Source organism: Pristiophorus japonicus, chromosome 18 (genome assembly GCF_044704955.1).
Source record: "Pristiophorus japonicus isolate sPriJap1 chromosome 18, sPriJap1.hap1, whole genome shotgun sequence".
Taxonomy (NCBI): domain Eukaryota; kingdom Metazoa; phylum Chordata; class Chondrichthyes; family Pristiophoridae; genus Pristiophorus; species Pristiophorus japonicus.
In genome coordinates this window covers 72832700-72855192 of record NC_091994.1, presented here as the reverse complement: position 1 = coordinate 72855192, position 22493 = coordinate 72832700, and the positions used below count along the sequence as shown (strand labels likewise).

The 22493-nt window shown below is 43.9% G+C and overlaps 1 protein-coding gene across 1 annotated transcript in view; it reads right to left on the bottom strand.

The window, feature by feature from the left end:
• Positions 1–1793: 1793 nt before the first annotated feature.
• The window catches only part of cep104 (centrosomal protein 104), a 283987-nt gene continuing 263287 nt past the window's right edge, over positions 1794–22493 (bottom strand). The window contains exon 19 of the mRNA XM_070860716.1: positions 1794–7140. Coding sequence (XP_070716817.1) covers positions 7001–7140 — 140 coding nt within the window. The 3' untranslated portion in view covers positions 1794–7000. The remainder of the gene's footprint in view (positions 7141–22493) is intronic.

The following is a 22493-nucleotide window of genomic DNA, read 5'->3' as shown; positions in this document are numbered from 1 at the left end:
AATCTTTTGGTAGTCTACAAATCACTTTATTATTTTTTAATGTTAAAAATAATCCCCCCTGCCTCCACACACTACTGCAGGTACAGGAGGATTGTCTAGGCTGTGTGCCTTTTTATAACCACAGTCTATGATGCTGTTCAATTAGCTTTTGGGAATATGCTTCTGGACAACAGGGTTGGTTCTACTATTTTCGCCATCCCACACTGCTCCTAGGGAAACTAACCCAAGCAATCCAGACTGAAAGTTGGTCATTCCTTTCCTATATACCGCTACCTCCCACTGCTCCTTTAACTTTCCTTAAAGAACATAAGAAATAGGAGCAGGAGTAGGCCATATGGCCCCTCGAGCCTGCTCTGCCATTTAATATGATCTTGGCTGATCCGATCATGGACTCAGGTCCACTTCCCATAACCCCTTATCGGTTAAGAAACTGTCTATCTCTGTCGTAAACTTATTCAATGTCCCAGCTTCCACACCTCTCTGAGGCAGTGAACTCCACAGATTTACAACCCTTTGAGAGAAATTTCTCATCTCAGTTTTAAATGGGCGGCCCCTTATTCTAAGATTATGCTCTCTAGTTCTAGTCTCCCCCATTAACGGAAACATCCTCTCTGCATCCACCTTGTCAAGCCCCCTCATAACCTTACTCGTTTCGATAAGATCACCTCTCATTCTTCTGAATTCCAATGAGTAGAGGCCCAACCGACTGAACCTTTCCTCATACGTCAACCCCCTCATCCCCGGAATCAACCTAGTGAACCTTTTCTGAACTTCCTCCAAAGCAAGTATATCCTGTCGTAAATATGAAAACCAAAACTGCACGCAGTGTTCCAGGTGTGGCCTCACCAATACCCTGTATAACTGTAGCAAGACTTCCATGCTCTTATACTCCATCCCCATAGTCTCTTTGACCAAGCTTTTGGTCACCTCTCTTTCATGAGGTTGATGTCGGTTTCCCTCATGTCTCTACTTGGTACATTTAAAAAAAAATTCGTTCACGGGTTGGTAAGGCCGTCATTTATTGCCCATCCCTAATTGCCCTTGAGAAAGCGGTGTCCTCCTTGAACTGCTGGTCTTTGTGGTCAAGGTACTCTCACAGTGCTGACTTTGTCGCAGTGGTTTGGTACAACTGAGTGTCTCGCTAGGCCATTTCAGAGGGCGTTTAAGAGTCAACCACATTGCTATGGGTCTGGAGTCATAAAGGCCAGACCAGGTAAGGACGGCAGATTTCCTTCCCGAAAGGACATTAGTGAACCAGTTGGAGTTTTCCAACAATCCAGTAGGTTCATGGTTACCATTACTAGCTTTTTAATTCCAAATTTATTTAATTTAATTAACTGAATTTAAATTCCCCCAGCTGTCGTGATGCGATATGAACTCGCGTCCTGTGATCATTAGTTCAGACTTCTGGATTATTAGCCTAGTAATACAATCACTATGCTGCTGTACCCCTTGTATGTGTTATTGGAACCAGAGGCTGGGGGCTCAGTGCTCTGCCATTTGGGTAACAGGCTCATCCTTGTTAAGAAGTGTCCCTGTGCAGGTTTCCGGCAGAACCAGTAGGTCACACGTTCTATACCGAAACACACAAGAGGCTGCTATGGAAACCTGGAGACTTGAACATCTTTTTGCTGCTAAACATCACTTGATTCTTTGATAAAATGATCGCTCCTGTCTCCTACTGATTAAAAATGTTAATTGTTAAAAGAGAGAAAATAAAAATGCACATGGGCTTTCATGGTTATGAAGAGGAAATGCAAATACAGCACATTCACAAAGCAATTCAGCTTCAATATCATTTAATGTATTGCACAAATCAAATACAAAAAAGTGCAAATATTAAAAACAGATAAAAGAACAGTAATGACAAAGAATACCTCCCCCCCTTTAGAATGGAGAGTGTTGCTGTTACTAGTACCTAATGTGGCAGGTATCCCATATCAAGTGTAACCCACAAATTGGTTGCTTCACCTGATAACTTGTGTAATGTGTATGGTTATGGATAAGGAAACAAAAAAAAACAGGTGTATAAAAGTGCTACCAATTATTACTCAGCTGAAGAGATTAGTTATAGGTATGTGGGCCACTTTGATTTGATTTCAGTGGAATGAAAGAATAGTCTAGAAGCTAAAGCAATAGTTGTCTTGTATGGGTAAAATACAAGTACTGTACATATCAGTGCTTGTCCAATTTAATGCATCTATTCAGAATGTGCCTTTTGTTGTTTATGTTTGGGTGTCCTTCATCATTCCTGGGTGGTAACTTGAAAAATCAGGCATCAATTGAAGGCGTACCCAATTAAAGTATGTCATAAGGTACTTTGCCATGAGGCATCATTGCACTGCCAATCGTCACTGGAACTGCACTTTATTTTTGTCATAAGAAAAACGAAGACTAAAACCCTGTTGTCAAAGTTTGTGATGTACCAGATATAGCAACTTCTGCAACATAAACCCCCGTGAGCGCACATTAAGATCAGTAAAGATCGAGACCCAGGGTACAAGACATGACCGAGGTAGAAATCAGGAGAGAAGGTGCAAGATAAATCAATGCATCGTGATTTGGTGAAAAGATTCAGTTTCAATTGTCATTATATATTGTAGATGTGAGTGAAAAGTGAGAGAGAGTTCCACAGTATGACGGTCCTGGGAGAGAATTATTTGAGACATTGATACAACAGTTTTAGACTATGTTTTCAGAAAAGATTATAGCATTCACTGAACAAGTCCCAACATGCAGAATATGCAGTATCTCATTAAAAATGGATTATCCTCTGGACCAGTAGATTAGGGAGATCAATTTCTGCATCATTATGGTTGTCGATTATAATTATTTCTGTATTACAGGATGTTAGGCACTAATCATTGTTCTGTCAATAAGACCAGCATTTGCCTAGTAATAACAGCATTCACTTTGGTTGGCCATTTGTCAAACCATTTATGTAGAAGGAATGATCTTTGTAGTAAGTACCTGGGTGGAAATTCAACATCTAATGGGGAAGAGAATCATTTATTGGAGCTGTTGTCACACAGAGATGGCAGTGAACCAAAGGCTCTGTGAATATCAGGACTCCTGAGCAGATGGAAATAGACAGACTTCAGAATATTTAGTGCAACTGAAGTGCAAATGTGTGCTCATAGTTTAACCTGCTAGATGCAAAGTTGGCACTAATTGCATGTTAATACAATACGGGCCAGCCCACACTGCGATGTGTGTATGCACTCGGTCCGTGCAGCAGCGCAGGTCTCCAGTCGACCTGGTTAACCCTTGCCACTGGATAAAGGCCTATCTCTGTCAAGCCCGTGTGGTGGCTGATGTGCAATGGTCACCACCTGTTTAAAAAAAAATCCACGCACAGGCATCTTCCATCCCCTCAATTGGAGTTCAGGGCTGGAATATCGGGTCCTTCATTGAAACATCTATGAACTCATCCCTTTTGGTGTGAAAATAAATCATCCTCATTCGAGGGACGGCCAATGTTGATGATAATACAATATACAAGGAATGTTAGGCATTGTGTATGCCACAATTAGATGTTCTCACAGGCTTATTTCTCACAGATATCCAATGTTCCTATGAAAGGTGATTCGTTTTAATTCAGAAAGCTAGAGGGAAGGTGTCCCCATTTGGTGCCCGTACAGCAGAACAGGCCTAGGAATCGGTCAATTCCCTCAATTCTCCAAGATAATCTAAGCACCCTCAGCGGTTCAGATAATTTATCCAGCTGCAGAAGATCTATGAAATCAATGGTCTTGTGCTGGGTAGGGGCTCTACAATTGACCTCGCCACTCTTTGGTTAGGGATGGAAAAATCCATCAGGGTACCAGCTTCTGAGCACTAGCCAGCAACCATTTCTGGAAGTGTTTACCTGGACAATAGGCAAGGATAGAATTGAGCTTGGCTGTATGTTCCATGTGGTTAAAATATCTTGCTGACACTTACCTTTAAGATGAACACATGAACAATGGCCATAGGAGGGTGACTAGCACTCATAAAACTGTACCCCCCTGTTCCTTCCAGCGCAGACAGCTATGTCCAATGTGTTTGAAAATGCAAAATATATAGCTACACATCAACTATCTTGGATGACAATCAAATCTAAACTTCTGAATTAATGATTGAAGAAGGAATATCTGTATTTCAGGAAAGATTGCAATAAATACGAAACTATGCACATTTGAGAAGGATATATACAAAAATGTCACATCACTAAAAAAATACATTAAGTATATATTTTGATATTTAAGCGAAATACACTATTAGAATCAGGAACAAATTATGGTCAATCTCTCTTGATGTACCTGTAATCATATTTAAAAAAAGCTATATACATGGTTTAAAAAAAAAACTCCACAATAGTTTGCTCAAACAGTTTTGTCAAATACTCTGAACCATGGATTTAAAACAAAACAAGATTAATTTGGATTGCCCAAGGCCTTTTGCACGGAAGATATGTTGAAGGTTGGCCTCTCAATTTTACTTATTTCTAAATCAGCTAAGTGAGGCTTGCCGAGATTGCGTGATACTATGGCCTAGGCAGTGGAGCTGCAAAATCCCATTTATTTTCACTCTTAGCACAGCTTTGGCCACAGTTGATTTTGTGACCAATGCACAGCAGTTTTGACCTGCTAACTTAAAATGTAAAAGAAATATTCACACACAATTCACCTGCCTAATCTGGCTCATGTATTACTTTGTAGTTCTAGGGATTCAAGGTGATTTTTGAGTCAGTGAGTTGCTAATTTTGAAAATGTATCACCACATTTTTAGCACTTAACTACATTACTTTGCTAACATGGATGCTGCTCTCCTATTTCTTTAACATCCCAGGACTGAATACTCCTCCTACCTTCGGTCTGGGCACGAGCCTTGCAGATGGCATCGAAGTACACTTGGACTAACCTGATCATGCCTGGATTGAGGTCCTTGGCATATGTCCAATGTTCCCCTAATATAGGCCCGCCCCCATAATTGGGGCGAGGAAAGCCAACCACTGTTGCAGGCCTGTGGGGTCTAGAGCAGCAGAAATGGTTGCTAGTTTTGGGGCATTCTGGCTGTGTCCAAAGACCGCCAAACATCTTCAGCCCCGAAGATCCTGTGCCCCACCTGGGAGGGTGGGGGGGGGGAGAAAGAGAGAGGAGAGGATAATTACTATTTTCCAGCCTCCATGTGCTGGCTGCCTGACCCTTCTCATATCCTTCGATGTGAGAGCAGTGGGCACAAGCACCAGGGCCTACTTGCTGTGGAAGCTTCTCTGTTTGGACCGTTGCCAAACAGAGACCCAGGAAAATGACGTCAATCCTATTTCACTTCAATTATATTCCCATTGTTTCCCCATATTATTATAAACTGGATTTTTTCACAATCCAGCAAACAGCTCAGAATAGTTGGCAACAGTTTGCAAACAAGTAAAATAGTAATTAAAAACATCTTTCTTTAATGCTCCAGCTATTAAATAGCATTTCATTCAATTTTTAAGTTTTATATACATGAACCTCATAAAACACATTAGTTATTAGTTCCATCTTTAAACTGGGGTTTTGTGGTTTCCAACAAATGTGAGCTGACACAGAACAACAATTTATTTTTTAGACATGTTAAAAACACGATGCCACCCACAGTCTCCTAGTTACTAAGCTTGGTCATGAAAATTTAAGCATAGGATATTTATTTGTTTGGGAAATACTACTACACAAATGCTGCACCCATTTCTGGAATAATTTTAAACAAGTGAATGAACATTGCAGATGAATGCGCTGAGCCACGAGGAAGGGTTTCACCATTAGGAAATTCAGCGAGGTGTCTTTTTGCAATGCCTTTGAGATTCTAGACTTTGCGCTCCTTCTCATTTGATGTTTTGCTATGCACTCCACCTAAGCAATTATTTAACATCAGAACAAGAAACACTGCCCTTTAATGTTAATCCATGGGTCTCTCTAATGCATTTTTACTGTCAATATTTTCCTTGCCAAGTTTTTACAGAAGTAAAGTTAAGTCACTTCACTCCACTCTAAATGATCCTATTCACATCGAAGCAACGATCAGACTTACAGGCTGCTTCACAGATGCATGAAAGAACTACAGTGGGAGTCCCAGTTGCCTAGCTTTGCTCAATCCATCTCAAATTGAGCTCCAGTGTCAAGTTCACAAAAGTTCTTGCCATAGATTTATTGCATAAAACTAGTTTGCTACAACCACTTATTTCAGGGATGGTTTTTCTGCAGTGAACGACAGTCCTCGCTTTCAGCCTGACTCTGACAGTGAATGATTTATCCGGTCATGATGAGCTCCATCCCCTGATGGGTTACAAGTTACTTAAATGTTTTGACAAAAGTATTCTCTCACTTTTGAATACATGTCCAATTTTCAAAATGCAGCACCTCATACTCTGCTCTGGTACTTTGCTGCAAATAAAATTGTTGTTTTTGGCCACTTGCTTATGCATGCATGTTTAAAAGGGAATAATTGCATATAATCTTTCAGGGCTGCTATAAATGGTCACAGCAGTGTGATCACATTCTTATCCAAAACTGTTGCATGAAAGGAAAGCAAAAGAAAAAAATTGGAGTTCAATAAATTGGAAATTTCTGTAACAACACATGGGTGGGAACCATAAAGATCATCTGGACTATGAGTAAACTCTGAAACTTGTATTTTTACAGTACCGTTTCATTTTAAATGATGCTTTAGAGAAATTACACAAAAAGAACTTTCTTAGTACCATTGGAATTCTTAAAAAAGGAATTAAGTTCCTTAAGTCTAGCCTTGATGGGATGGATCTTTCATAGAATATCAAAATGACTCCAATAGGTCAGAAGCAAATTCTGCTGAAGGCGCTTAACCTTCAGGCAAACAGCCGTTTACCTATCGTGAATGGTTTAGTGATTTCTCAGTCCTGTGTGCTTTCATAAATGACATTGCAATCCTACTGTTTGGAGTTCAATGGTGCAGAGGTTACATTAGGTTTGCTGTTGTATTTTGACCTTTGGATGGAGCGAGTTCATCGACGATTTGGAGTTCTGCTTGTAGTAGTTTTGTTTAACCCAGCTCTTGGAGCAGGGATTTTGCTGCCGGTGGTTGGGGAACGTCCTTTAACCCCTTTGGGACCCAACCTAGAAGTAGCCACAGTTCCAGGTTTTGCTGTTAAAAAAAAACACGTACATTTAATACTGTGGTAACGATATGAACAGTGATTAGAAAAATTGAGGGTCAGCAGAGGCCCAAATGCTATGGTAACCGAGGGGAGCGGGTGAGTTCACTGAAACCAATCCTTTAGAAGCAACCTGACAGGAACAAACCAAGAAGAATGCTGCACAGAAGCAGACCAAGGGAGTACGTTCTTTTGATTGTTAATGTGATCAGAAATAACGTGAGAGGAAAATATATTCACATATGGGTTTCAGTTTGATGCACTTTAATGGAAATGTCAGGAAACAAACATACATTCTCTGCTAAAAATTATACCAGTTTTATTTCATTATAATTCTATACGCCAGCTGGAAGTAACCAATTTGTGAATACTTAGCATGTAACTTCACCGAGGTAGGCTAAACACAAATCTCTCTCATATTTTGACATTGCCTCGTGCACACACGCACATAAATCTTATATTGTAGGCCAGCTCATTCATGTCACCAAGCCACTGTCAGTTAACTAAAAACATCTGGGGAAGTGATTTGATTAACGGGTAGTAATCAGATAAGGTTGTGTTGATAAAATGACCAATGTTCCTATTTAATTAAAATTTCCACTTAAAGGCATCTGTTACATTTGGTAGGCACAGTACAAAATCCACATTTTGCATCACTTCTCAATTGGACTATTTGCAACAATTAGCACATAATGAAGTGATCCGAATGTGGTAAAGATAGAGCAAGAAATATTTCTTTATAGATGAATTATTTAGTAAATGAATGCAGTGAAAAATCACCGCACACTGCAGTTTTAATTATGTGCCTGATAACCACAATTTAGTTTTTGTTTCAAAGTACATTTAAGGAGTATAAACTGGAAAATTCCCAATGAACCAAGTAGTACAAATGGAAGACAGAAATAGCAGAACCAGGAACAATGCCTCCTGGTTGACAGTGGCTCGCAGAATCATTCCTAGATCCAACCTGTGCTTCTGTCTACCAAGGCTCCACACCAAAGCAGAGCCATACAAAATGACCCATCAAGCTCATGTCTATAGTTCTTTGGGTATCCTTCAGATTCTCTAATAGATTTGCATTCACTAGTCCTCGACACAACTCCCACATCTAGAGCTCAATTTTCCCCAGTGATTTGCGCCGTTTTTTTGAGCAGGCTGCTTTTTTTGGCCTAAGTTAAAAAACCACATTTTCCCCGATCAATTTGCACCAGCGTAACTCAGTTCGTTCTGATTTTTTAGGTTCGTTTTTTTTTCAGCCAAAGGAGGCGTAATCTGCCACCCGTACCAATTCTGGCCATTTAAGCAAGTTTGGCCAGCTGAGAGTTTCCCCAGTTCTGCTTAGGCCAGCGTATGTAGCCTCTGCAGAAAAACCTTCTGGAGAGTTAAAGAAATGGGCACAGGTAAGGAAATCGGTGCAGGTAAGTATAGCAGATGCCCAGAGAGAAAGAAACATAGAAAATAGGAGTAGGCCATTTGGCCCTTCGAGCCGACACCACCATTCAATAAGATCATGGCTGATCATGCAACTTCAGTATCCCTTTCCTGCTTTCTCTCCATACCCCTTGATCCCTTTAGCCATAAGGGCCATATCTAACTCCCTCTTGAATATATCCAATGAACTGGCATCTGCGGTAGTGGATGCATTGGTGATAATTTTCCAGCAGTCTATCGACTTTCGATCAGTTCCTATGGACTGGAGGGTTGCTAATGTAACACCACTTTTTTAAAAAAGGGAGAGAGAAAATGGGTAATTATAGACCGGTTAGCCTGACATCAGTAGTGGGGAAAATGTTGGAATCAATCATTAAGGATGAAATAGCAGCGCATTTGGAAAGCAGTGACAGGATTGGGCCAAGTCAGCATGGATTTATGAAAGGGAAATCATGTTTGAAAAATCTTCTGGCATTTTATCAGGATGTAACTAGTAGAGTGGACAAGGGAGAACCAGTGGATGTGGTGTATTTGGACTTTCAAAAGGCTTTTGACAAGGTCCCAACAAGAGATTGGTGTGCAAAATCAAAGCACATGGTATTGTGGGTAATGTACTGACGTGGATAGAGAACTGGCAGGCAGACAGGAAGCAGAGAGTCGGGATAAACGGGTCCTTTTCAGAATGACAGGCAGTGACTAGTAGAGTGCATGAGGGCTCGGTGCTGGGACCCCAGCTCTTTACAATATACATTAACGATTTAAATGAAGGAATTGAATGTAATATCTCCAAGTTTGCAGATGACACTAAACTCCACCTTTCCTAATCTGCCGCCATTCAGATAATATTCTGTCTTCACGTTTTTGCCCCTAAAGTGGATAACCTCACATTTATCCACATTATACTGCATCTGCCATGCCTTTGCCCACTCACCTAACCTGTCCAAGTCACCCTGCAGCCCCCTAGCGTCCCCCTCACAGCTCACACTGCCACCCAGTTTAGTGTCATCTGCAAACTTGGAGATATTACACAATTCCTTCATTCAAATCATTGATGTATATTGTAAAAAGCTGGGGTCCCAGCACTGAGCCCTGCGGCACTCCACTAGTCACTGCCTGCCATTCTGAAAAGGACCCGTTTATCCCGACTCTCTGCTTCCTGTCTGCCAACCAGTTCTCTATCCACGTCAGTATATTACCCCCAATACCATGTGCTTTGATTTTGCACACCAATCTCTTGTGTAGGACCTTGTCAAAAGCCTTTTAAAAGTTCAAATACACCACATCCACTGGTTCTCCCTTGTCCACTCTACTAGTTACATCCTCAAAAAATTCTAGAAGATTTGTCAAGCATGATTTCCCCTTCATAAATCCATGCTGACTTGGACCGATCCTGTCACTGCTTTTCAAATACGCTGCTATTTCATCCTTAATAATTGATTCCAACATTTTCCCCACGACTGATGTCAGGCTAACCGGTCTATAATTACCCGCTTTCTCGCTCCCTCCCTTTTTAAAAAGTGGTGTTACATTAGCTACTCTCCAGTCCATAGGAACTGACCCAGAGTCGATAGACTGCTGGAAAATGATCACCAATGCATCCACTATTTCTAGGGCCATTTCCTTAAGTACTCCGGGATGCAGACTATCAGGCCTCGGGGATTTATCGGCCTTCAATCCCATCAATTTCCCTAACACAATTTCCCATCTAATAAGGATATCCTTCAGTTCCTCCTTCTCACTAGACACTGGGTCCCCTAGTACAATCGGAAGGTTATTTGTGTCTTCATTCGTGAAGACAGAACTGAAGTATTTGTTCAATTAGTCTGTCATTTCTTTGTTCCCCATTATAAATTCACCTGAATCGGACTGCAAGGGACCTACGTTTGTCTTCACTAATCTTTTTCTCTTCACATATCAATAGAAGCTTTTGCAGTCAGTTTTTATGTTCCCGGCAAGCTTCTTCTCGTACTCTATTTTCCCCCTCTTAATTAAACCCTTTGTCCTCCTCTGCTGAATTCTAAATGTCTCCCAGTCCTCAGGTTTGTTGCTTTTTCTGGCCAATTTATATGCCTCTTCCTTGGATTTAACACTATCCTTAATTTCCCTTGTTAGCCACGGTTGAGCCACCTTCTCCGTTTTATTTTTACTCCAGTCAGGGATGTACAATTGCTGAAGTTCATCCATGTGATCTTTAAATGTTTGCCATTGCCTATCCACCATCAACCCTTTAAGTATCATTTGCCAGTCTATTCTCGCCAATTCACGCCTCAAACCATCGAAGTTACCTTTCCTTAAGTTCAGGACTCTAGTTTCTGAATTAACTCTGTCACTCTCCATCTTACAAAAGAATTCTACCATGTTATGGTCACTCTTGCCCAAGGGGCCTCGCACAACAAAGATTGCTAATTAGTCCTTTCTCATTACACATCACCCAGTCTAGGATGGCCAGCTCCCTAGTTGGTTCCTCGACATATTGGTCTAGAAAACCATCCCTAATACGCTCCAGGAAATCCTCCTCCATCGCATTGCTACCAGTTTGGTTAGCCCAATCAATATGTAGATTAAAGGCATCCATGATAACTGCTGTATCTTTATTGCATGTATCCTTAATTTCTTGTTTGATGCAGTCCCCAACCTTACTACTACTGTTTGGTGGTCTGTACACAACTCCCACTAGCGTTTTCTGCCCCTTGGTATTCCGTAGCTCCACCCATACCGATTCCCCATCATCCAAGCTAATGTCCTTCCTTACTATTGCATTAATTTTCTCTTTAACCAGCAATGCCATCCCGCCTCCTTTTCCTTTCTGTCTATCCTTCCTAAATGTTGAATACCCCTGGATGTCAAGTTCCCAACCTTGGTCACCCTGGAGCCATGTCTCCGTGATGCCAATTACATCATACCGGTTAACTGCTATCTGCGCAGTTAATTCGTCCACCTTATTCCGAATACTCCTCACATTGAGGCACAGAGCCCTCAGGCTTGTCTTTCTATCGCACTGTGCCCCTTTAGAATCTTGCTGTAATGTGGCCCTTTTTGCTTTTTGCCTTAGGTTTCTTTGCCCTCCACTTTTACTTTTCTTCTTTCTATCTTTTGCTTCTGTCCCCATTCTACTTCCCCCTCTCTCCCTGCATAGGTTCCCATCCCCCTGCCATATTAGTTTAACTTCTCCCCAACAGCACTAGCAAACACTCCCCCTAAGACATTGGTTCCAGTCCTGCCCAGGTGCAGACCGTCCGGTTTGTACTGGTCCCACCTCCCCCAGAACCGATTCCAATGTCCCAGGAATTTGAATCCCTCCCTTCTGCACCACTCCGCAAGCCACGTATTCATCTGAGCTATCCTGCGATTCCTAATCTGACTAGCACATGGCACTGGTAGCAATCCTGAGATTACTATTTTTGAGGTCCTACTTTTTAATTTAGTTCCTAGCTCCCTAAATTCGTCTTGGAGGACCTCATCCTATTTTTTTACCTATATCGTTGGTACCTATATGCACCACGACAACTGGCTGTTCACCCTCCCTTTTCAGAATGCCCTGCACCCGCTCCGAGACATCCTTGACTCTTGCACCAGGGAGGCAACATACCATCCTGGAGTCTCGGTTGTGGCCACAGAAATGTCTTATCTATTCCCCTTACAATTGAATCCTCTATCACTATAGCTCTCCCACTCTTTTTCCTGCCCTCCTGTGCAGCAGAGCCACCCATGGTGCCATGAACTTGGCTGCTGCTGCCCTCCCCTAATGAGTCATCCCCCTCAACAGTACCCAAAGCGTTGTATCTGTTTTGCAGGGGGATGACCGCAGGGGGCCCCTGCACTATCTTTCTTGCACTGCTCTTCCTGTTGGTCATCCATTCCCTATCTGGCTGAATACCCTTTACCTGCGGTAAGACCAACTCACTAAACGTGCTATTCACGTCATTCTCAGCATCGTGGATGCTCCAGGAGTTCATCCACCCACAGCTCCAGTGCCGCAATGCGGTTCGTCAGGAGCTGCAGGCGGATGCACTTCCTGCACACGTAGTCGTCAGGGACACCGGAAGCATCCCTGACTTCCCACATAGTACAGGAGGAGCATAATACATGTCCTAGCTGTCCTGCCATGACTTAACTCTTAGATAAACTTAAATTGGCAACAACAATGCTAAAGGTTACTTACTGATAAAGAAAAGAAAAAGAAAAACTATTTACCAATCACCAGCCAATCACTTACCCCCTTGGCTGTGACGTCACCTTTTGATTTCTTTCTACTTTTTTGCCTTCTCTCCCTGCTGCAGCTGCACCAGCTGGCCTTTATAGGCCTCTGGCTGCTCGATCTCCCACCTCTCCGAGGCACCTCGAACTCCCCGACTCCCGACCTTTATAGGGTTCTGGCTGCTCGATCTCCCGCCTCTCCGACGCACCTCGAACTCCCCGACTCCAGACTGCTGGCTTTTATAGGCCTCTGGCTCTCGAAAGAGAGAGACAGAGAAAGGACAGACAGAGAGAAAGAGAGAGAGAGAGACAGACACACACACGCGGGACCGGGTGGAGGCCATTTGGCCTGGGATGTCGGGCGGGGGAGCGGACCGGCAAGCCCTTCGGCCAGGGCTAGGGGTAGCGGGACCTGCTTTAATAATTGGAGGCAAATTGCTGCAATATATTTTAATGCGTTTTTAAATTGATGCAATGTGTTTTAATGCGTTAGGAGTTGGCTCTATGTTGGCGCAGATCAAGGCTCCACCCCCAAAACTAAAGGACAGATTAGGCCACGCCAAAAAGAAGAAATCCAATGGGGAAACTTAGAACATTATTTTTTGGCGTACTTGGGCCCCCCAAAAAACGGGCGTAACTCTTCAAGTACGCCAACAAAAAGCTTTGGGGAAAATTGAGCCCATAGTAATTCTCTTAAAATATCACTGGAATGTGACTCGATTTCTTCTGCCACTTCCATTAATATTGTATAAAGTTTGTAAGGGCTCACTTCTGTTGCCCTTTGCGTCAGTTGTGGCTCAGTGGGTAGCACACTCGCCTCTGGGTCAGATGGTTGTGGGTTCAAGTCCCACTCCAGGGACTTGAACACATACATCTAGGTCAACATTCCAGTGAAGTGCTGAGGAAGTGCTACACTGTCAGAGGTGGCGTCTTTCGGAAGAGATGTTAAACCGAGGCCCCATCTGCTCTCTCAGGTGGACGTAAAAGATCCCATGGCACTATTTCGAAGAAGAAGAGGTGAGTCATCCCCGGTGTCCTGGCCAATATTTATCCCTCAATCAACATAACAAAAACAGATTATCTAGTCATTATCACATTATTGTTTGTAGCAGTTTGATGTGCGCAAGGTGGGTGATGCGTTTCCCACATGACAACAGTGACTACACTCAAAAAAGTTCTTCATTGGCTGTAAAGTGCTCTGAGACATCTGGTGGTCGTGAAAGCTGCTATATAAATGCAAGTCTTTCTTTGTCTCTCAATACTTTGTGGAACAAAGATTCAAACAAAGCATAGCTGGAGGAGAGCAGGCGTAGTTCTGTGAATACAAAGGGTGAAATAATTTGAGCAAGTTGATGTCCATTTACAAGAGAAAATGACAAAGCTGACCTGATCAGTTAGAATGGTCATTGTCTCTCTGATGAACTGATTGGCATCATTTTACTCGATTTATAAAGGAGAAATGCAGACTGATGTGATTGTGTTCATCATCATTGTGGCTGTAAAATTAATTTATTTAAGGCCTTTCTAGAAAAACTAAATGTTCCTATGAAAACTGCATTGCAATAGAGTTCACGACCTCAAACTTTCCCAACTGTTCCAAGAACTGAGCCTGCCTGAAAACACAATGCTACCAATGAAAGTTTTTCAAAAAGGGAAATAAGATGCCATTAGAGATAATGAAAAAGACACATTTCAATGCACTTCACCCTATCATCTACCCAATTCTTTGTTGTAGTAGTGAAAGCAACTTTTGCATCAAAAATACAAAGCAACCTGGATGAAAGTGGATGACTTGTGATCACAAGTGATAAAATATTAATAAAAATTTGCAGAATGGCCATCATCCTTCATTTCAACAGAGGCACAGACGGTTTCAACATGGGATGGATTTACCATAAAACATGCTCATAAACAGCATATCAGAAAGGCAAGAATATTGGGAAAACAGAAGATAAAACATTTGTATAGAAATACTTTCCTGTTTAGCTAATTCTGATCAAAGCTTCCTATTCTATCACCAGGACAACTGTTGATATCACAGCTGGATAAATGTGTTTAGCATTTAATCACGTTGCAAAACCGCTCTTCTGGATCTACTCATTTTTGATACAGGCTTCAGTCAATGATGCTCTCAGGTTGAACAATGGGATTTATAGAAATATATATATGTATATACACACACACAAAGTTTTTAGGGTTACTGGTTTTCTGATTTTTCCCGTAGCCCCATGCCACCTTCATCGATGCATCTGACATGGAATCTCATTAATTTACAAAATGACAGTTTCTGTCTCCTTCAGCCAAGGAAAAGAAACAGTGCAAGGACCACCAGGCGAGATCTTTCTAGGTTCCGGTTGATATCATTGACTTAGGGGTTTTGAATCCAAGTATGAAACAGCTTGAATGGACATGCCTGCAGTCAAACCAGTTCAACAGCCATGCATGACTACAGTGGCTATTAAAACTTTAAGCAACTCTCAGCTAAATCTTCAAAGTGATTCAACTAAATTATTTTCCTGTAGGTTGAGGTCAGAGGTTCTGAGCCAAGCTTGCCTATTGATCAAAATGCCCTGGAAGTGGTGGTAGGTGCAAGCTGCATATGCAAGAGAGTTTTCTCAACACAGCTGTGTATCTGTCTGACTACATACTAATCTGTTCCACTTGTTGGTGGATCATTTGGAGGGTGCTCGACATATATACCAATTTACAGATTGTTTCTTTCTTGCAGGGGCCTTGCCTTGAACAAGTCACACTTCATTTGTACATTGAAAATGACCAAGGAATCTATAGTAGTGGAAGTGAAAAAGGCCTTCTTCATGACAAGGGCTCTGTACAGCTCATCAGCCAAGGCAGGAACAAAGGGAAATTCACTTGAGCTTTTTCTGATCTGAAAGTGTACTAGAGGTCTTACTGTTTGTGCATGAATGATCAAAATAGGCTATTCTTTCTTTTAGATAATTTTCCAGAATTTTAAGTGATGACATTGATCTCGGAAGATAGTGACACATGCCAATTAATGGATGGATAAGCACCCTTTAAATCTGGGCACCGTCACTGAATTTTACTGGCGTTGACGTGGTTGGAGTGGGATTTCAATGGGAGAAATACCATCAAGTCATTACAGATCTGACCTGAGGAATTTTAACCTGGATGCTAAATCAGGCCTCGGAAACAACTTTGATGCCAAGATTGTAACATGAGGAAAAGTAAACGCAAAAGAAAAATTCTTGGAAAAAACAAATGGTAAATCAAGAGCCGCTGCAAAGGCAGATGATGTATCTCGAGTCCACTAGGTTATTAAGGAGATAAAGTGTAATGAGTGAGCTGCATTCATGCAGCTGCAAGGACCATCAGCAGGTCGGGGCCTTCAAAGGAGCATACCACTTCAAGGTAGAGCGGGTGCTGGAGAGTGACTGAATTGAACATCACCAAGGTCCAGGTCGCTGATTGAAACGTGGGCAGGTACAGCAGGAGTGGCGAGGTTGGGGCGCAGGAGCGGCATGATCGGGGCCCAGAAGAGGCGGGGGCCCAGAGGCAGCACGGGCCAGTCCACACTGCAATATGTGTGCGCACTAGGTCTGTGCAGCAGAGCTGGTCTCCAGTCGTCCTGGTTTATCCTTGCCACTGGACCAAGACCTAACTCTGTCAAGCCCGTGTGGTGGCTGATGTGCAACGGCCACAACACATGAAGAAAATCCACGCACAGGCACCTTCCACCCTTCAACATGTAATTCGGGACTTGGAATATTAGGTCCTTCATTGAAACACCTGTGAACTCATCCCTTTTTGGCGTGAAGTGTCAACCGCGATACGAGGGACCGCCTATGATGATGATGCAGTGATCGTGACCATCTTTAAAAAAGGGGACAAGTCCGACTGCGGCAACTACAGACCTCCTCAACCGTCTTCTCCCTGTGGCTGAGTAGCTCCTCCCGAAGTCACAGTGCGGATTTCATCCCCTACGGGGCACAACGGACATGATTTTTGCAGCGCGACAGCCCTTGTACATGGCCTTCTTCGGCCTCACAAAGGCCTTCGACACTGTCAACCGCGAGGGTCTAAGGAGCGCCCTCCTCCATTTCAGATGCCCCCAAAAGTTTATCACCATCCTCCGCCTGCTCCACGACGACAGGCAGGCCGTGATCCTTACCAACGGATCCATTACAGACCCAATCCACGTCCGGACCGGGGTCAAACAGGGCTGCGTCATCGCCCCAACCCCCTTCTCAATCTTCCTCACTGTCATTCTCCACCTCACAGTCAACAAGCTCCCCGCTGGAGTGGAACTAAACTACAGAACCAGTGGGAACCTGTTCAATCTTCGTTGTCTCCAGGCCAGGTCCAAGACCACCCCAACCAAACATCCGTAAGACAAAAGTCCTCCATCAGCCTGTCCTCGCCACAAAGCACTGCCCCCCAGTCATCAAGATCCATGGCGCGGCCCTGGACAACATGGACTATTTCCCAGACCTCGGGAGCCTTTTATCAAGAAGAGCAGACATTGACGATGAGATTCAACACCGCCTCCAGTGTGCCAGCGCAGCCTTCGGCCACCTGAGGAAAAGAGTGTTTGAAGACCAGACCCTCAAATCTGCCATGAAGCTCATGGTCTACAGTAATACCCGCCCTCCTGTATGGCTCAGAGACATGGACCATGTACAGTAGACACCTCAAGTTGCTGGAGAAATACCACCAACGATGTATCCGCAAGATCCTACAAATTCCCTGGGAGGACTGACGCACCAACATTAGCCTCCTCGACCAGGCCAACATCCCCAGCATTGAAGCACTAACCACACTTGATCAACTCCACTGGGCAGGCCACATTGTTCGCATGCCAGACACAAGACTCCCAAAGCAAGCGCTCTACTTGGAACTCCTTCACGGCAAATGAGCCAAAGGTGGGCAGAGGAAACGTTACTAGGACACCCTCAAAACCTCCCTGATAAAGTACAACATCCCCACTGACACCTGGGAGTCCCTGGCCAAAGACCACCCTAAGTGGAGGAAGTGCATCTGGGAGGGCACGGAGCACCTCGAGTCTCGTCGCCGAGAGCATGCAGAAATCAAACGCAGTCAGCGGAAAGAGCATGTGAAAAACTAGTCCCACCCACCCTTTCCGTCAACGGCTATCTGTCCCACCTGTGACAGGGACTATGGCTCTCATATTGGACTGTTCAGCCACCTAAGGACTCATTTTAAGAGTGGAAGCAAATCTTTCTCAATTCCGAGGGACTGCCTATGAATGATGAATATGATTCATGCACAAAGGCAACTACGATAGTTTTCCTGTTTGCTAAGATCTGCCATCAATCATAGTCAAAGGGATTCTTCTGGGATAATGCCAATGACTGGCAAGTTTGATGTTCTCCAGTAAAGCAATGAGTGCATTCTTGGGGGCTAGAGAGAGCAATATATTGAGTTGCATGTGACAAAAATAGAACATTTTTATTGTAATGGATTATTTATTAGATTCTTTCATGTTGGCTGCTGCACATGCAGTTAAAATTAGTTACTGCGAGCTATTTCTATAAACTTCAAATACACATCTCAGACTGGTGTGGATCAATCGCTGTCATTATCTGCAGATGGGTACCCATCTAACAGGTCTTTCAATGTATTTGGAATTGATCAATGTTAGGCCAGGGGCTCCCAAACTGGGGCATGAGACACATCTCTGGGACGTACGCAGGAGAAATTGTCTGATGGTGGATATTATTTATTCATTTTATTTATTTATTGCATTTTATAATAGGCTGCTCAGACGAAGTTTTAAAACTCTGGGAATTTGTTCTATAAAGTAGTTCATTTACTTCAAGGTGTACTAATGTACAATGCTTGGGCATTAAAGGGGTTAAAATATTAAATCTGTATGCTGGTTGGGGTACGCGGGCAGCTAATAGATCTGGAAGGGGGTACACAATAAGTATGGAAACCTCTGAGTTAGGCCATTACATTCAATTCAATTACAAACATCCAGTGGGATTTTTTTTTTACAGTATGTTTTATTGGTACTCCGTGCAGGCTGAGATGGGTTTTATTGTTTGAACGGTGTCAAGAACAATATAGTTATTAATTCCTGTTTTGAGCCATCTTCAAAGAACTCTGGAGATGTATCTTGGCTGTATTGTAGTGTCAGACTGAAGCCAGCAGAGATAAAGACAGGTCAGCGACCCCGTTTCAGTAAACAGCCCCAAAACGCAATGTGGTGTCTGATCTAAAATAGGCCAAGCTGAAGTCTCGTTTACACGGAGGTTGTAAGAGCCTGTGGGGTATGCTACACAGATAGAAGGCGTTAATTAACTAGTTTGTTGGAAGGAAGTGGGCTCATGGTAGGGCCCCAAATAGTATCCATGCTGAATTTCTAAAAGCTGCTTTGGATCAGTGGTTTTCAAAGGTTCCTGTGTTGGACATGCGCTATATTTACTGATTCAGTGCCTAAAAAACAGCTGCTGGAAGGCATTACCTGACGGCTGGGTATGAGAACATGTACTCATATATCCAAGGTTCTGTACCTACTACAACTGGGTTCAGAGAGGCAAGCAGGATCTTTTGGAGTTGAGATGGCTCCAGGATGACATGCAAACAACGGAAGTTTGGAACAAAGTCAATTCTAGGAATCTAATCGGTATCGAAGACATGCAGGTTGATTGACTGACCAGTTTGGCTCATTAATGGGACCTTGAGGGACACATCTGCCATTGAGGGCTGGGATGTTGTCCACTTAGTTTCAGACAGCAGTCCACGCGAATGCCCTAAAGGATGGGATGGTATGGGCTAATAATAGGAAGCCGATCAGTACTCTGGTTAAACTGCAGCAGTACCACTGCGTATACAAGAACAACTTGTATTTACGTGGCGCCTTTAATGTAGTAAAACATCCCAAAGTGTTTCACAGGAGTGTAATCAGACAAAAGTTGAAACTGAGCTAGAGAAGGAGATATTAGGACAGGTCAAAAGCTTGGTCAAAGAGGTTTTAGAAAGTGTCGTAAAAGGTGGAAAGGTTTATGGAGGGAATTCCAGAGCTTGGGGACTAGACGGCTGAAGGCTTGGCCGCCAAAGTTTGGGTGAAGGAAATCAGGGATAGACAAGAGGCCAGAGTTAGAGGAATGCAGAGTTCTCAGAGTGTTGTAGGGCTGGAGGAGGTGAGAGAGACAGGGAAGGGGATGAGGCCATGGAGGGATTTGAACAGGAGAATGATCATTTTAAAATTGAGACTTTGGTAGACTGGGAGTCAATGTAGATCAGCGAGCAAAGGGGTGATGGGTGAATGAGACTTGGTGTGAGTTAGGACATGGGCAGCAGAGTTTTGGATGAGCTCACAGTTACGGAGGGTGGAAGATGCGAGGCTGGCCAAGAAAGGATTGGAATAGTTGAGTCTGGAGGTATGGGTGAGGGTTTCAGCAGCAGATTGGCTAAAGGGTGGAGATGGACATAGGCGGTCTTTGCGATGGAAAGGATATGGGGTCGGAAGCTCAGCTCAGGGTTAGTAAGATGTTGAGGTTGCGAATATTCTGTTCAGACTGAGACAGGTGCCAGGGAAGGGAATGGAATTGGTAGCTAGAGAACGGAGTTTGTAACGGGGATTGAAGACAGCGGGCTGGATTTTCCAGCCCTTTACGCTCTGGAGCGGCGTGAAAGGCGCGTTCAGGTCTCCTGCGTCCCGTTGCGATCACGGTGGCGTTGAGCAGCACTGCTGGGAAGAGCTGCGCTGGGTGTGCAACGCCTCTCACTGCGGCATCGGCAGTAGTTTTGACATTTCCCCGACCTGTCCGCCTGGAATAACCGCCTGGGAAATCAGTGCGGTCCAGCATGGCCCGCGGCGCAGAGAAAAGTACTCCAACATTAAGTGCGAGTGTTTGTTCTTTTAGTTTTTTTTGCAATTTGTGTTGTGGTGGCATGGGCAATGTTTTGGGTCCCCCACCGCCCCACCTCTCTCGGAATGCACACGGCCTGTCACTTTAGTTTGCGAGTTTCCCATCCTTGCGCCACAAAATGTGTATGACGCCTCTCTTAGCGCTGCACCCCGACGCAGGGCCCAGATGCCGTAATTTCCTTCCCAAAGTGCAAACTATTCACATCAGTAACTTTCTTGCCCCCACCTCTGTTTTCACCCTGAAAACAGAAAAGCCTAAAATCCAGCCCAGTGTCTTTTGAATATTAAATTGGAGGAAATTTTGGCTCTACCTGGACTGGATGTCGGGCAAGCAGTCTGACAACACATGGGCAATGAAGGGGTCCATAGAGGTGGTGGTGAGGTAGAGATGGGGGTTATCAGCGTACATGTGGAACCTCATGTTGTGTCTTTGAATGATGTCAGCAAGGACAGCATATAGATGAGAAATAGGAGGGGCCAAGGATAGATCCTTTGAGGACTCCAGAGGTAACGGTCCTGGGCGGGAAGAGGGGCCATTGCAGCATATTCTCTGAATATGCAAGAGTGGTACCAGGCGAGGGCAGATTCACTCAACTGGATAATGGAGGAGGGAAGCTGGAGGAAGATGGTGTGGTCAAAAGCGTCAAAGGCTGCAGACAGGTCGAGAAAAATGAGGAGGGATAGTGTACTACGGTCAGTTACAGAGGAGGTCATGGGGACGATTCACTACTGTGGCAGGGGCAGAAACCTGATTGGAGAAGTTCAAAAGTGGAGTTGCGGGACAGATGAGCATGGATTGGGAAAGTGACAAGTTCAAGGACTTTGGAGAGGAAAGGGAGGCTGGAAATGTGGCAGTAGTTTGCAAACACAGGGGTCAGGGACTGGTTTTGCAAAGAGGGTAATTTGCAAGGGAGGGGGACAGTATCTGAGGAGAAGGGGCTGTTTACAATATCAGCTAATATGGTGTCCAGAAAGAGAAGTCGGTCAATAGTTTTGTCAGAATAGGCTCAAGAGAACAGGGGTTGGGACTCATGGACAAGATGAGCTCGGATAGGGTATGAACAGTGATAGGAGAGAAACTAGAGAAATAGATGAATTCAGGGTTAGGGCAGTGAGGGATGTAGCAGAGGCAGCTGAAAACCTGGTCTCAATCTTCATAACAAAGAAGTCAATAACTCCTCGCCCTTATTGTTGGGGATTGAGGGTGGAGGTGACAGGGGAGAGGGCTTTAAAGAAATGGAAGCCAGGGGTCGATAGCACTTGATCTGGCAATAAATGGCTAAACCAGTTGTGCGCAATAAACAATCATATCTGTGTCCTTTGGATGAGGTGCTCAAGGAGGAGAAGGTGCCAGATGAGTAGGGGGTAGGATCAAGATGCGATTTGGTGATAAGAGCCACATTGCCATCGCAGTGGTTTAGTTGGTGCAGGTGGTGGAAGTTATAGCCAGGCAGGGAGGCTTCAATGAGGGCAAGGCGGCTTCACCAGTGAGGCAAGTTTCCGTAAAGGCCGTGATGTCAATACAATCATCTACAATAAGGCTGTGGATGGCAAGGGCCTTGTTTGCAAGTGAACGGTCATTCTGGAGGGAGATGCGGAAAGGAGCAGTGATGTTCCCTGGCCGAGTCTGTAGGGTCAGCGGTGCGTAGGATTGGAAAAAGGTTAGCGAGATTAACCCCCAGCAAGGTAGCCGTAATCTTTTGTCAACCTGCACCTAAGCTGTCTGGATTTTAATAGGGAACTCTTATATACTGTGACTGAAAACTTTGGAGACATATTTCCTGCCTGGTTTCCCAGCTGAGGGTAGCTGCACAGCAGCACAGCTCATGGATGAGAGAA